General features: G+C 46.1%; 1 protein-coding gene and 1 pseudogene across 2 annotated transcripts in view; both read left to right on the top strand.

Annotated features, from left to right (window-relative positions):
• Positions 1–1984: 1984 nt before the first annotated feature.
• Positions 1985–16898, top strand: part of LOC308163548 (DNA excision repair protein ERCC-6-like) — a 52414-nt pseudogene continuing 37500 nt past the window's right edge. The window contains exons 1-4 of the transcript in view: positions 1985–2095; positions 4695–4925; positions 5059–5256; positions 7242–8420. The product of the transcript in view is annotated as a DNA excision repair protein ERCC-6-like (transcript). The remainder of the gene's footprint in view (positions 2096–4694; positions 4926–5058; positions 5257–7241; positions 8421–16898) is intronic.
• Positions 8681–15154, top strand: LOC308163451 (wings apart-like protein homolog; the record flags this gene model as incomplete). Its single annotated transcript, XM_080537641.1, has 5 exons — positions 8681–8848; positions 9682–9967; positions 11827–12292; positions 12654–14656; positions 14709–15154. The coding sequence occupies 5 exons, from the start codon at positions 8681–8683 to the stop codon at positions 15152–15154; spliced, it is 3369 nt and encodes a 1122-aa protein (XP_080393767.1).

The raw sequence follows: 16898 nt of genomic DNA, 5'->3' as shown, positions 1-16898 counted from the left end.
ATCAAAAGGAACATCAAGTTAGACATCCCTATTCAAATCTGGCTCAAATTATTGGACTCCGTTATAGAACCCATTTCCCTCTATGGTTGCGAGGTCTGGGGTCCACCTGCCAACCAAGATTTTGCAAAATGGGACAAACACCAAATTGAGACTCTGCATGCAGAGTTCTGCAAATCCATTCTTCGTATCCAACGCAAAACACCAAATAACGCATGCAGAGCAGAATTAGGACGATACCCACTAATTATAAAAATTCAAAAGAGAGCGTTTAAATTTTACAACCACCTAAAAGAAAGTCACCCTGACACGCTCCACAACAAAGCCCTTACCCACAGAGAGACTCTAGGGAGTGAAATAATAATCGCACAATCAAGAACACAATCAGGTGGAGACAATTAGACATTTAGAAATTATGATTTTTACTTTTAAATGTTCTTCGCAGTTCAACAGTAAAACAACAACAATAATTACCTTGACCGACAAGTGAGCTCCGTCGTGAAGGCAGGCCTATACCAACTACGCATCATAGCCAAGATCAAGTCCTTCCTCACCCCCAGCGACCTGAGGAGGGTCGTCCTCATGCTAATATCATCTAGGCTCGACTACTGCAACTCACTATATGCGGGACTTCCTGATAAGACCATCTACCGCCTGCAGCTAGTCCAAAATGCAGCTGCCAGGCTGGTGTCAGGCACCAAAATGAGGGACCACATCTCCCCTGTCCTCATCTCCCTTCACTGGCTCCCAGTGAAGAAGAGAGTGAAGTTCAAAATCTGCACCTTTGTTTTTAAAGCTCTCAACAGTCTCGCCCCACCATACATCAAGGACCTCCTGGACCAGTCTACCTCCTCAAGGCCCAGACCCAGGCTCAGGTCCGACGCCCAACTCAGCCTGAGGGTCCCACGTACCAACCTCAAGAAGAAGGGTGACCGTGCCTTTGCGGTGATAGCACCGACCCTGTGGAACGCGCTCCCTTCTGCCATCAAGTTTGCCCCCACTCTGGACTCCTTTAGAGCCAAGTTAAAAACCCACCTCTTCCAAAATGACATGCCCTAAATCTACTCCCTATTTGTTGTGAATTGTATGCCTGAGTTTTACGTTTAAGTCGTCTGTGTCTGATTGCTTTCTGTGTTCCTTGTCTTTGTCTTTATCTGTTCCTTTACCCGGGCTGCGCCCCGGGCCGATGTAAAAGTTGGATGGGGGGCGCATTATAAATGAAATTAACATAACATAACATAACATCAAAACCTCGAGCTCACCATGGTTACCATGGTTACCGGTATGTAGTAATACGGTAAAATACGGTAAAGCTTTGCCAAATGATATTCTTGAGAAAGCCCGTGGAGGAATCTGAATGGATGGAAGTTGATGAAACGGGTTTCTGACCCTCAACACTGTTCTACTCTTTATTTTTTTAATGGTTTTTATTCCTTTCTTTTCAACTGCCCACCGCTGTCACTCAATAATAAGTTAGTTACTCAGTTACGGTCTTGTTTCAACGCCCACAGATCACGGATTTGTGGTGGGATTTAGTTGTGGACTCTCTTTGACTGGTGAACCGCTCACTAGGTGAAGCCCTGCGGGAAAGGTCCTCTTTTCTTGGAGGAGGCGGTGTGGAGGGATATCTGTAGAGATGAGTAGTGTGTTCTGGCTCATGGTAGGGGCCTGTGTAGGTGTGTGTCTCCGGGTGCAGTGCGTGGGCTGGGGGGAGAGGTGGCTGCTCTCTGTCTGCAGCAGGTTTGCTCTTCGCTCTCAGCTCATCCGCCACTGACAGTTGGGATTGGTTTGAAGAAAACCGCTTAAACGGTCACATTCAAAGCTCGAGCGTCTGTGGTTCTTTAAAAAAAAGTTCCCCTGGCATAACGGTTTCTTCTAGAAGACGTTTTTAGCATAGATAGTTAGTAACAACTTCATTTAAAGTGTTTAACTTGTGACTGGATCTTCATCACTCAGTTCAAATTGGGTCATTGTGTTTCTGGACGTCATGAACAAGGCATTTGAGACCAAATTCGGTCATTTGTTGCGGCCGATCCGCGATCTCAAGGACAACTGGGACATTGACGTCGCCTCGGAGCTGACGCTTTACCTCAAGGAGGTGAACATAGATGAGAAATGGATGAGATATGGCTAACCTGGCTTTCCAACAGAGACGAAGTTAAATGAACATGAAAGAGCTTTCATTGAGCTAACTGAAGAATTAACTAAGACAGTTTTTTCAAAGCATATGACTGTCACAACACTGAGTGCTGTAACTGAGAGCTATAAAGGAAAACTGAGTACAGCTACAGAACCAACAATGTATAAATCCTGGAAACTCAAAGAAAAGATGAACCAGCATTATGGGGATAAACTCATCTTCATTGAACGTCCTGGAAAATCTGATCTGATCTGTTCTGGTGCCATGACTGTTGGCCATGCAATGAGAGAAGCTTCTCTCCTCAGAGAAAACATAACAGAAGACAGGGAGACAATGCCTCCACAGAGAACAGTGACACTCAAATCCTCCACCAGGCTGCAGGTATATTGAGGAAAACTATGGAAAAGGTTGAGCATGAGCCTCAATTCTACATAAGCAGTGACAAGCTTTCCCTTCTCCAGTGCAGTGAATATGTGCCAAACACTCCGTATGATTTTGTGAACTGGTGTGTCAATGCAGGTGCATTTAAAAATGTGCAGACCTGTGATGAGGACCCAGCTCTGAAGAATAACACAAGTGTTATAACCTTTTGCCATGATCTAATTGCACAGTGCTGCAGCAGGCGTACACCTATCACACTAGGACTTGGGATTATGATCCATCATGAGTTTGGCAGCAAGGCCCTTATCAACAAGCTACACATGATGGGTCATTGTGTGTCGTATGATGAAGTGCGTCAATTTCTCACATCAGTAGCAGCAGATCAATTACAGAGAAGCAAAGGTGTTTACATTCCAAATGGACTGACAAGAACCACAGAACATGGGATAATTGATGCAGCCATTGACAACTTACAAGCAAAAATACAACAGATTCCATGGCAATTGTTGTATACAGAAGAGATGATGTTGCCACAGCACACAACCCCATCCTGAGAATCCCAGAGAGATCTCTCCATGCCCTGGACAGCTGTGATTTGGATAATGAAGAGGTTCAGAGGTAAATAGTATAGACCAACTATCTGCCAGACACATGCAATACTTGAAATGGCTCTGATATACTGTATGTTAATGCAATATAATCCAATATTAAAATGTAAAATGTGTAATGTGCACTGGAGGCTTCAAGTTTCACATTACACTTGTGTAAGTCAGACTAGCATTTGTCCAATATTCAAGTTACACATTATTTGTGAGGTCACACATCATAATCTAAGGAATCTGGAGTGTTGTTGTTTGTAAGGGCATTTTGTTAAAGATTGAATTATATGACAAAAGATGCCTAATGACTTGTTCTTGAATTTCAGATACATCAAGCCAGGTAGGCGATCTGAACCACCAGCAGTTCTACCACAGGTCCTCAAATCAGACAGCACAAAAGCTCAGGCAGCAGAAGGCCAAGACTTACTTTGGAAGGTGAGCCGTATCATGAAAGAAGAAGAACAGAGAATCCCAGGATGGTCTGCATTCAATGCCTATGTATCCACGTCAGACATCCCATTAACAACAGTACAATATTAGGGAGGGAGGGAGGGAGGGACGGACAGAGAGACGGACGGGATGGGAGGAGAGGAGAGGAGAGGAGAGGAGAGGTTGGAGGGAGAGCAAAGGATCTCTTTTGAAGAACAGAAGTGTTCTTCTGCCTACGTAGCCCTGCCTAAAAACCAAAAAAAATGGGATGCCTTTTTTTCCCCTTTTGTGTTTGTGTTTGCACTTCTGATGATGATGATGATGATGATGATATTTTTAAAGAGAAAAAAAACAAGTGGAATTTTCTTTCAGAAAGCCTTAAAAGAGCCATGTGTGATGTTTATGGTACAGACCAGCAGGTGGCAGTCAAGGGTCAATTTTGTTACTTCAACATACAGTGCCCTCCACAATTATTGGCACCAATCTTTTCTTGGTGAAAATTGGTTCCTTTTTCTCCTTGTTCCTTGTTCCTTTTGGTGAATCAGCTTAATGTCACACTGGAAAAGAATTTGAATCATCCAACCTATAATTGAAGTAAATTTATTCTGAGAAGAAGAAAAAACATCTGTCATCAAGACATTATTATTTCTAACACAACCACGTGTGCCACAATTATTGGCACCCCTAGACATTCTTCTGAACAAAATGTACGTTTTGTATGTCTTTTTAAGTTGATCAGAGTGTTTAGGAGCTTTCAAGCATGTTTATTTTTACCTTGCTGTTCGGTACTTGTATCTTAACATTTAATTTAAAATATATATAATTCTCCCTCATTTTTTTGTACTGATTTGTCTGAGTAGTGGTGGTGAGCACTCTTGAATCTGTACTAAGTGCAGCCATTTCGCTTGGTAATGAGATTCCTAGCGTAGCGTGGATGTACTCTGCCAGATTGCCAGTGAGCTGTGGGGGTGAAGAGGTCTTGAAAGCACAAGAGCCCTCCTCACCCCACTCCTCCTCTGTGCCTGATCCTGGAAGTCCTATTATAAGGCTATATATGATTATTCAGGACTCAGTGCATGGCCACCTAGTACAAGAGTTGTACAGCGATTAGGACCTCAGACCACAGGCCTTTGGTCGGCGTCTTCCAGGTCAAACTCCGTTCTGACAGAGCCAGACTGCCCTCTGGATCCTCACCTGAGCCATCCCCAGTGACGTCTTCAGGAGAGGAAGACTCCTCGCACTCCCAGACCCCTGAGGAGATGAGGAGAGAGGTTGACGCCACGCTGGAGACAATCACCTCCGGAGAGTCTTGGGCTGGTCAGACCTGCAGTGTCACAGCTGGTGAAGGTGGTGCCACTAGTATGGTGGACACAGACACAGTGAGCTGTGGGGGTGAAGAGGTCTTGAAAGCACAAGAGCCCTCCTCACCCCACTCCTCCTCTGTGCCTGATCCTGGAAGTCCTATTATAAGGCTATATATGATTATTCAGGACTCAGTGCATGGCCACCTAGTACAAGAGTTGTACAGCGATTAAAGAGTTCCATGGTACAAGCAAATCAGAACGCAACAGGAGCTTGGAGAAGATTCAAAGGAGAGGTGGTGCCATCATCACCACATACCAAATGCTGATCAATGACTGGGAGCTTCTCGCATCTTACGACGGCAAATAATTCGAATGGGATTATGTCATCTTGGACGAGGCACACAAGATCAAATCTTTAGAGAAAAAAAATTAGAGAAAAAAAAGGAGATGATCAACATTATGAACTTGAGCGACAAGCCTCTCTCCACTGCATGTGAGTCAGCTCTTAAAAAAGGTTTATCTTTTGTACCAACGACTGACTACAATGAGTTCAACACTATTATTGACTTTCATACGTTTTTTCGATCTATAAGATTAAAGGAATTTTTTAAGAGTAACAAGGTTGATATGCCAACTACAACAGACTCTATAGTATAGGGAGTGCGAGGGAAGACCTATCTATCGAGGGATATCAACATATAGTCCTATATAACAGATCTGAAACTAAATCACCAGAATATTCGAATAAATTCCGGAAGAGATCTACCTTCATTCCACCCAAGCATAGAAATGCATCTATTGATACATACTGCAGACTTGTGGAACAAGATGTTAGAAACTCTTTTAAGAAGAGAAAAGAATATAAGGTGTATAATAATCTAACTAAAGATGAAAGGGAGGCATTGAACACACTGTCAAAAGATACATCATTGATTATTAAAAATGCAGACAAAGGAGGAGCGATAGTAGTTCAAAACAGGAGTGACTATGAAAAAGAAATACACCGCCAACTAAGAGATGAAAAACACCATAGAAAACTGTCGTGAAATCCAACATCTGTTTTCAAAAATGAGATTCATCAACAACTGACAGAGACTTTGAAAAATATGTTTACAAGCAGAGGATACACACAGGACATTGTAGACAAAGCAGCTGAGAAAGTTAGTCTGAAGACTCAAGATGAGTGCTTGCAGACTAATAAAAAAGAAAATACAGTACAACCAGTGCTATGTGTGACACAATAAGTTAACCTCTTGGTAACTTTTTGAAAAAAACGATAAAAAAACATTGGCATCTGCTGAGTTCGGATCCAACACTAGATAAATCGTTTCAGGTACCGCCCCGTCTAGTGTATAGAAGGGCACCTAATATTAGAGACATTGTGGTGAAGTCTGACTTGCCGCCCAAGAAAATGCATACTTTCTTAGATGATTTACCTGATGGGAACAGACGCTGTGGGTCTTGTGCCCAGTGTCACTTTACGGAAAAATGTAATTTATTTTATCATCCTACTACAGGACAACAGGTTAAAATAGAAGGAAAAATAACCTGCTCAACTACTCATGTTATTTACATGCTCAAGTGTCCCTGTGGAAAAGGTTATGTCGGAAAAACTACACGGGCCTTAAAGACCCGCATTGCGGAACACAGGAGCACTATTCGTAATGGGGACGAGAAAAGTCCAGTAGCGGTACACTTTAAACAGGCAAAGCACAATGTCTCATCTTTAAGATATCTAGGAATTGAAAAAGTGCATTACCCCAGACGGGGAGGTGACATAGATAATCTTCTCCTAAAAAGAGAAGTGTGGTGGATTGACTACTTGAAAACAATGGCACCTGTAGGCTTAAATGAAGACTTCGATATCAGGCCCTTTTTGTAAAACAGAGGGTCTATGAGTATAGCCTGTCTATGAAAATTTGAGTATAGCCTGTCTATGAAAATTTGTTTGTGTTTTTGGTGATGTAGTCAACATGAAGGTTGAAATCAAATTTGAATATAGCCTGTCTATGAACATTTGTTTGTGTTTTTGGTGATGTAGTCAACATGAAGGTTGAAATCAAGTTAAGATCTGATTTCCTTGGAGAGGTATATTTTCTAAATCTTGTATGTTTATATAAAAAAGAAAAAGAAGAAAAAAACAATACTATGTAATCATGTAATTTTTTGTGAATCTTGTTCTAAATCATGTCTACACTGATACGTGCTCCAACACACCAGGTGGGGCTAATGATTGTCAATGTCACATTTGTCTAAAAAAGACATTGTTTTCTGTTTCCTGCTATACTGAAGAAGACCTCACGGTCGAAACGTCTATTTTTACTTGCTGCTTGCTAAATATAAATTGGAGCAACGAAAAGTGAGTGCGGGCTACCTTGTTTTGTACACAAGATCAAATCCCCATCAACTAAAACTGCCAAAAGTGCTCACGCGATACCTGCCAGAAATCGTCTACTTCTTACAGGCACCCCTGTACAGAAGAACCTGAGAGAAATGTGGTCTCTTTTTGATTTTGCTTGTCATGGGGCACTCCTTGGTACATCTAAAACCTTCAAAACAGAGTATGAAAATCCCATCACCCGTGCAAGGGAGAAGGATGCCACCCCTGGTGAGAAGGCACTGGGACTCAGGATGTCAGAGAACCTCATGGCCATCATAAGTCCATACTTCCTGAGGAGGACAAAGGATTTGTGTGACCACCCAAGACTTCTCTCTGCTAGGGCGGTTGCTCAGTTAGGCCTTGAAGAAGGAACAGGCACAAACCTTCAAGAAGATGAAAATGAGACCGCTGCCAACAGAATTGACAACATTTCTGATGAAACCCTTATGTCAGAATCTGGGAAACTTCTGTTTCTTATTGCACTGTTATAGAAGCTGAAGCAAGAAGGCCATCGCACACTTGTTTTCTCACAGTCAAGGAAGATCATCGAACGGATTCTAGTCAACAAGCGTTTCAAGGTAGTGAGAATTGATGGCACTGTTACTCAACTCACGGAGAGAGAGAGACGGATCTCACTTTTCCAGACCAGCAAGCACTACTCTGTGTTTCTCCTGACCACTCAAGTGGGAGGAGTTGGCATCACATTAACAGCGGCAAACAGAGTTGTTATTTTTGATCCCAGTTGGAATCCAGCCACTGACGCCCAGGCTGTTGACAGGGCCTATCGCATTGGACAAACTGAAAATGTCATTATATACAGACTGATCACTTGTGGCACAGTGGAGGAGAAGATATACAGACGGCAGGTGTTCAAAGACTCCTTGATCAGACAGACCACCGGGGACAAGAAAAATCCATTCCGGTACTTCACCAAACAAGATTTGAAAGAACTTTTCACACTGCAGGACACGCGATCTTCATCAACACAGTTGCAGTTGCAGTCAATGCACTCGAGACAAAGGCGCACAGATACTCAGTTGGATGAGCACATTGCCACCCTTCACTCCATGGAGATATTTGGGATCTCTGATCATGACCTCATGTTCTCAAAAGAAGTGGATAACCATGAAGATGCCCCTGAGGATCAAGAAGCAGACCACTACATACAGAACAGGGTGCAAAAAGCTCAGGATGTGGTGGGTTAACATAATTCACCCCCGGAACTATGGGTTGGGTGTATTGTTTCCGCACGGAGGGTTAAGTGCGTGGTACTCGAGTTGTTACATGAGTGTTATAGTTACTGCTTGAAGCATGTGGTCGCAGCTTGTTCATGTTTGTTAATAAACGTTTAGCTGTGACATTTGATACGCCGCCTCCGACTCCCGTCTCTCGGCACTACACTGGTGACCCCGACGTCAGTCCCGTTGAAGTATCCGAGACTGAACCGAACATGGCAAATAACGCCGTTATTCTCAAATTGCCGGAGTTTTGGGAGACGTCCGCGGCAGCATGGTTCGCACAGACGGAGGCGCAGTTCGCCCTCCGTGGGATTACAGATGACGCCACACGCTACTACCATGTCGTCTCGGCGCTGGGGAGCTCCACTGCAGCCAGAACGGTGGGCTTCATTACAGTTCCCCCTGCCCTGAATAAATATACAACGTTTAAAGCTCTCCTCCTCAAGACCTTCGAACTATCACGGTCAGAACGAGCCCGACGTCTGTTCGCAATTCAGGGGCTAGGAGACAGCAAGCCTTCCCAGCACATGGACATGATGCTGAACCTACTAGGTACGGAGGAACCTAACTTTCTATTTATGGAACTGTTTCTTCGGCACATGCCTGCACATGTACAGACGGCGCTCGCTAATACGACTATCACTGAACCCCGTGAGTTAGCAGAAGAGGCTGACCGCTTCTTCCTAGCTACCCAGCGTTTTACCCCTGAAGTACTAGCCCCGACAAACAATTACACTCCCCCTGGCAGAAACAGGCTAGCTAACAAGGGCCCACCTACCACCGATAGCCGTACTAGCCCAGGCATGTGCTATTTTCACTCATGCTTTGGCGCGAAAGCGAAGAGGTGCCGCTCCCCTTGCAACTACAGCTCGACGGGAAATGGCAAAGCCTGCGCTCTGTAGTGGCTATGAGTGTGGGCACAACAAACCAGCTACTATTCATCAGAGACACTCTCTCCGGGTGCAAATTCCTCTGTGACACCGGTGCTCAGAGGAGCGTCCTGCCTGCGACAGTGGATGACACCGCCAGGGGAGGTCTTGGCCCACATTTAAAGTCCGCTAACGACACCCCCATCCGCACCTATGGCACGAAAGCTGTAGACCTATGTTTCGGGGGTCAGCGGTTTACATGGGACTTCGTCACGGCCGACATCTCTTTCCCCCTCCTCGGTGCGGATTTCCTATGTGCTCACGGGCTGCTCGTGGACGTCAAGAACAACCGCCTGGTGGACGCACTGACATTCTCCTCACTTGCATGTGTCCGCGGTGAGGCGACATACGGCGGGCTCTCCAGCTCACTCTCAGAGGGTGACAACTATCAGCACCTGCTCAGCGAGTTCCCCAGCTTGACACAGCCCACATTTTCCGCCACCACTACCAAGCATGGGGTGGAGCACCACATAGAGACCAAGGGCGCCCCCATCTACGCTAGGGCCCGGCGGCTCAACCCCGACAGGCTAGCAGTCGCTAAGTCTGAGTTCGCCAACATGGAGCGCCTTGGTATCATCCGCCGCTCAGACAGCCCATGGGCCTCTAGGTTATAGACAACTAGGTTATAGACACCTAGGTTATATGTCTAGGTTATAGACAACTAGACCCTGCTAGTCTCTGTGAGAGAAAATTATTATATGTAATAAGCTATATTTAAGAATCAAACATCATCTTGGGTTGAATGTCTGCAGCAGGCTGTAGAAGATGATTTCCTGTTGTCACACAATAGAACCAGTTTCTCTACTTGAAGCTTGACATGGGCTAAGACAATAGACACATTTACATGATTACAAAGACCTGATTGCCCTACCATCTAGAGCAGTTTCGGACCTTTGTGTTGCCCCAGACCCAGTACTCTAAGACCAGACTGAACCAGTTGTGGCCATTGTGTTCCGTTTTCACCTTTTGTCTCCCTGGGAGAAAGTGGGGGCCGCTTCCCCCCTAGCCTTCATCATAATCATCTTCATCAAATATACAAGTCCACACCCATTGCTCATGATTGGTCTAAACCTCACCTGAGGGCGGACCCCTTACCTGAAGATACCTGTTTGTATAAATACTGAGATGAAATGAATGATCTTGACTTTGACGAGGAACTTTCACTGTCAAGACTTGTCTGACGTGCTTGTAAACTTCCTCCTTCTGCAGAAGAATATTGAATATCTTTTCTTATACATCTTGAAACGAAACAGGCTGCCATTATTGAATAATTTACTCTAACAAGTTGGCGACGAGGAAACAAAGGGAGCGGCTGCGGAGGTATCCTGTTCTGTCCGTTTTCAGCCATTTCAGCTGACGAGCTGTTTTTGAGACGGAGCTCTCCCGTTTCACCTAGCAAGTGACGTGGTCAAGAGATCCCCTCTATTTTTTGGGATTGGCTGAGAGCGGATGATCAGGGCCTTAGCACGCTGTCTACGTACTACACGAACAAGGGTAAGCCTGTCGATTTTCATTTGTATACGGAACGGTATTTAATCGGAGAAAGATATCCGATTGGAGAGGTTTTTGTTTCCGGGTGCACTTTGTGATGCAAGGCTTGTGGCGTTTTTAGACGATTTACATGTTATCGTGGCTATAATTGCACCTGGCAAAATCACAAGACTACTCTTTTTGTGTATATGATATATATATATGTGTATCTTTCTGATCATGGTTAACAACAGGTCCATGGCGTCTAAACGATCGTGAACAGTGGTTAACTAGTGCCATTTGATTGTGATAAGACTTTGCTGTTTTTCGGTTAACAAAGATCCAAATCAGCTGATATCTTGGTCAACAAAGGTCCAAGTTGGTTAACTAGGGTCCAACATATTGATATCTTGGTCAACAAAGGTCCAAGTTGGTTAACTAGGGTCCAACATATTGATATCTTGGTTAACTAAGGTCCAACATATTGGTTAACACAGGTCTAAAAATAATCCTAGGTTGATCTAGGATTGGGTTTTTATTACACAGAGGTTAGTTCTGTGTAAAAGTGGGGAGGTGGTATTTTTCCATAAAATTCATTGAGCCAACCAGGTGTTCTGAATTTTCCATGTATGAATATAGAGTTTCATTGAGCCAACCAAAGTTCTGAACTCCAGTTTTAATTAGTTAATCAGTGTTAATACTTCAGTTTCAAGTCATGGGGAGCTGCTTTCTTGCGCAGAAAGACCCTGAGAGTTATTTATATTCTCAAGAAGGTAGGTTTATGTGTGAAACTCTGGGAGAACTGATCACTCTCCACTTTGAGTTTTTTGCATAAACCTGTCCAAAATTATATAGATCTGTTTGGTATTCATGCATTGTTCAGACCATGATGTATTGAAAAAAGAACCATGTGGCCTGTCGTATCAGAGGCTCATAAAATACTATATTTTTTGAAACAGAGGACCACTCACAGTCTCTCCTCAGGGCTTCAAACTGCCGGACCTACCGGCGGGCCAACAAAGGGGGCAAGGCCTCGGACACTACCAGTACCAGCTCTAGTACCAGCACAGCCAGCAGCAGTGGGCCCGGTGCTGGCCCGCTCAAGCCCAACAGCACCCAGAACAGCAAGCCGGCTGGGCGTGGGCGGACGAGAGACTACACAGTGCTGCACCCGTCCTGTCTGTCGGTGTGTAATGTCACCATCCAGGACTCCATGGACCGGAGCATCGAGGAGTTTGCCAACACCGCCGCCGCCCCGGCAGACCTGGGGGAGGCGGGGCGACTGAGGAAGAAGGCGGAGCCAGCACCAGCCAAGCCTGCCAGGTTTAGGCCTACTCAAAGCAAGACAAAGAAAGACTCCAAGGCGAACCTCTTTGGTTTTGAGGACAACGAGGCTGCTGAGGAAGAGGGCGGTTGCAGGGTGGAGTGTACTCCCGACCGCTAGGGGGCGATAGTATCGGGTTATGTGTTTAGTACTCTCTGTTAAGAGGTTAGAGTTAGGAGAAGAAGTTGGCTGCCATTGTGGATGCCAGGTGGTCCGAGGATACACGCTGTTTGTCCTCTCTCGTTAGGACGTGTTTGCCTGTTATACGTAAGTCTGTTATTAGTTATATGTATCTTGTTATCCGATTTTGGTGAACAGTAATCGTTCTTGTTTGTTTATATCTTGTTATGTATGTCTTGTTATAGTAATTGTATTTACTCATACACTGTATTCTCACCCACAGGGTGTTGACATCTTTGTCCAAATAAATATTATAAACAGACATTGAGGAGTCTTCTTCAGCGGTGACCCGGCGGCCTCGGGCTCCAACTACAAGATCAAGTACTTTGGCTTTGACGACATGAGCGACAGCGACAGTGACGACAAGGACCATGTCAAAGAGAGGAGGAGGGCTAAGAAGGCCGCCGCCGCCGCGCAGGCAGCAGCGGGTGCTGCGGGACAAGCTGCTGCCATGGCAACAAGTGTAGACAGTCCCCAGTCCAGCGAAGGTCAGCAGGAGAGTCAGACCAGCACCAACACAGACATCCTGGACTTCCCGGAGGACAACTATCCCACCGTGTCAGATGTTCAACAGCAGAGCCGGCCCCTAGGCAAGCCGGCGGAGAAATCCAAGGACAGCAGCAGGAAGATCTTCAGTGGGCCCAAGAAGTCTCCCACTAAAGCAGTGTACAATGCCCGACACTGGAACAGACCAGAGCAAGAAGAGCTGCCCCCGCCACCCCTGGCTCGGTCACAGACTGCACCGGCCAGTCTGTCAGGGGGCAGCAGCAGCGGTGGCGGCAGCAGCAGCAGCAGCAAGGAGACCAACCCCCATAAAGATGACGGGGTGTTCAAAGCTCCGCCCCCACCGCCCAAGGTCATGAAGTCGGTGACCTTCCCCACCGAGCCCTACCAGGACATCGTCACTGCACTGAAATGTAGGAAAGAGCACAAGGAGCTGTACACGGTAGTCCAGCATGTGAAGCACTTCAACGACGTGGTGGAGTTTGGGGAGAACCAGGAGTTCACTGACGACTTTGAGTACCTGGCCACCGGACTGAAGAGTGGCCAGCCCCTCAACACACGCTGCCTTAGCATCATCAACCTGGCCACTAGGTGTGCCATGCCTAGCTTCAGGATGCACCTGAGAGCCAGAGGGAAGGTGGCGCAGGTCTTCAAAACGCTCAACGACGCTCCCCAGCACCCGAACCTGGCCTTGTGCACGGCCTCTCTGATGTACATCCTGAGCAGGGACCGGCTGAACATGGACCTGGACCGGGCCAGCCTGGACCTGATGCTGCGTCTGCTGGAGCTGGAGGGGGACCTCTCCGGCGCAGACGACCAGCTCACCGCCAAGGAGATGGGCAAGGTCAAGGAGAAGATCCGCAAGCTGTGTGAGACGGTCCACAACAAGCATCTGGACCTGGAGAACATCACATCAGGGCATCTAGCCATGGAGACCTTGTTATCGCTGACCTCCAAGCGGGCAGGGGATTGGTTTAAGGAGGAGTTGAGGCTTCTGGGAGGTCTTGATCACATAGTGGATAAAGTGAAAGAATGTGTCGGGAACCTGAGGCAAGAGGATGACAAGGAGAAGCTGGTGGCGTCTCTGTGGGGGGCTGAGAGGTGTCTACGAGTCCTGGAGAGCGTAACTTTAGGTAACCCAGAGAACCAAGGCTACCTGATCGCCTACAAGGACTCCTCGCTTATTGCCTCCTCGGCCAAGGCGCTGTGCCACTGTGAGGAGATGATCCAGCGCTACAGCAGGGAGGTGAACAGCGCCCTGTGCTCCGCCGGCACCGCCCTCCCCTACTGCAGCAACAGCAACGTGGGCAAGGCCGTGGAAGACTGCATGAGAGCCATCATAGGGGTGCTGCTCAACCTCACCCACGACAACGAGTGGGGAAGCACAAAGACGGGTGAGCAGGACAACTTCATCATCACAGCTCTGAATTGTGTCCTGCGGGTGCCCCAGTACCTGCCTGCGGAGCAGAGGTTCGACATCAGAGTCCTGGGTCTGGGTCTGCTGATCAACCTGGTGGAGTACAGCGCCAGGAACCGCCACTGTCTGTGTGAGATGGAGATGGACGGGGGAGCCCCCTTCACCTCCGTCCTGGTGGCCGACAAGGAGGAGCTGAAGACCGAGGGCTCGTTGAGTGCCATCTCCGCACTGGTGCAGCTCTCCCTCCAACGGGAGCAGGCGGCCGTGCTGGCAGAGGCAGAGACCGACGACTTCATCAATGACGCGCCCAAGCCCGCGCTGGACCAGAGGATTAAAGGAATACTAACTAATAATAATACTATAGGTAATACTAAGGAATACATCATACTCAGAGGATCCTATTTAATGGTATTCAGTGTGTGCAGAGGCAGAGACCGACGACTTCATCAATGACGCGCCCAAGCCCGCGCTGGACCAGAGCGGCGAGTGGCAGGAGTCGGGCGGCGAGATCCAGTGGGTGGTGGCGGTGGAGAACAACAACACCAACCCCGAGACGGAGAAGGAGAAGGCCAAGAAGGAAGAGGAGGACGAAGAGCTGGACCTCAATAAAGCTCTCCAGCATGCTGGGAAGCACATGGAGGACAGCATCGTGGCCTCCTACACTGCACTGCTGCTGGGCTGTCTCTGCCAGGGAAGTCCCATGAATGTGACTACTGTGAGGCATAATCTGCCGAAAGGAGATTTCTCAATAATGACGGAAATGCTCAAGAAGTTCCTAAATTTCATGAACCTTACATGTGACGTGGGCACAACGGGGCAGAAGTCCATCTCTCGGGTCATTGACTATCTGGAGCACTGTTAGAGAGGCCCGCCTGTGTGGGGGTCCCCACCCCCCCTACACACACAAACACACACACACACACACACCGCTCCATAACCACCACCACCACCACCCACCATCATTGTCACCACTATCGTCGTTATTAAGACTGTGATCGTCTCCTCCACAAGTGAGGCCTGAAGCACTGTTTCAGCATTCCACAAGGTGGTACTTATCCATAAAATGCATTGAGCCAACCAGGTGTTCTGAATTGTCCATGTATGAATATAGAGTTTCATTGAGCTAACCAAAGTTCTGAACTCCAGTTTTAATTAGTTAATCAGTGTTAATACTTCAGTTTTTCTGTTGACTCAGTGCATATGTAAAAGACCTACCAGCCACCCCTCCCCTGAAGCCCAGAGTCTAATCTCCACAGACCAAGTTTGTTTGTGTATTGTATTGTAATTGTTTTGAATTTTCTTATTTGTGATAAGACATTACAGCTGTTTTCATTCCTTGTGTGTTTTTTTTAAGCTATTTTAACTAATAGTGCTATTTGTATCTATGTTGTTCCTTTGAATATATCTTGATTTTGAGTTTAAAATGGGTATAAAATCAAGTCGTTCAGAGAGAGAGTGACACCACTTCTTGGTCCTGCTAAGATAATGGCAGACAAATGGGGTTTATCTGCTGTTAAACATATTGGGTTATGGTCCAAATATTCATCTTTTCCTGCTACATGTGGGACACTGAGCGTTAGCATGTTAAATGGGATTGTTTTAGAAAGTGGGAACGCATGGCAGAGGACAAACACAAGAACTCAGAAGAGGGTTTACTTTTGAAATTGCTACAGAAAGTAAAAGAGCAGGAAGATAAAGTATTACCTCCAACCAATAGCATGGATTTAGATCCTCTGCCCCTGTACCCTGACCTTCAAAATCTCTCAACACAGCTAGCAGTCCTCCGCCAGCCGTAGCGGCCGTGTTGTCAGGCAGCGCAGCAGCCAAGCAGCACATGTCTGAACAGTATTAACAAAGTACAACTAGAACAGAACCATTCTGAGGTCAGAGGTCGTCAGGTCTGAACCATTCCGAGGTCTGAAGCACCATGAAGAGAACGTGCCCTGTGGATCCCCGAGGTGAGCATCGGGAACCCAGAGAAGATGGAGCCCATCACCAACGTGTCCCACATTCCACACTTACCACAGCAGCAATTTTAGGAAATAGTCTATAATTGTTGTTTCTCCATGTACAGCTCCAGTTTTTGTATATCTTTGATGGTTTAAGAATGTTCTTGTTTTCCGACACTTTTAGGAAAATTGTTGAGTTTTGAATTGTCTTGTTGTGAAAAGAGACCCTAGTGGTTTTTGAGTTTCTGTTTTTCTATTTTAAAAACAAATTTTTGCATTAGGCAAGGTTTTATATTTTCTAACCCAAGTCAGGGGGAGCTGCTTTCTTGCGCAGAAAGACCCTGAGAGTTATTTCTATTCTCAAGAAGGTGGGTTTATGTGTGAAACTCTGGGAGAACTGATCACTCTCCACTTTGAGTTTTTTGCATAAACCTGTCCAAAATTATATAGATCTGTTTGGTATTCATGCATTGTTCAGACCATGATGTATTGAAAAAAGAACCATGTGGCCTGTCGTATCAGAGGCTCATAAAATACTATATTTTTGATTGCTAACTCCCACTAACTCATTAACAATTAACCCTGGTTTTTCTTGTTTTTGAATGATTTTTCAGTAAGTATATTTTGACATCATAAAACATGACACATTTGTTTATG

This window comes from Nansenia antarctica (assembly GCF_963989245.1).
Source record: "Nansenia antarctica genome assembly, chromosome: 8".
NCBI classification, from domain to species: Eukaryota; Metazoa; Chordata; class Actinopteri; order Argentiniformes; family Microstomatidae; genus Nansenia; species Nansenia antarctica.
This window is presented reverse-complemented; position numbering and strand designations above follow the sequence as displayed.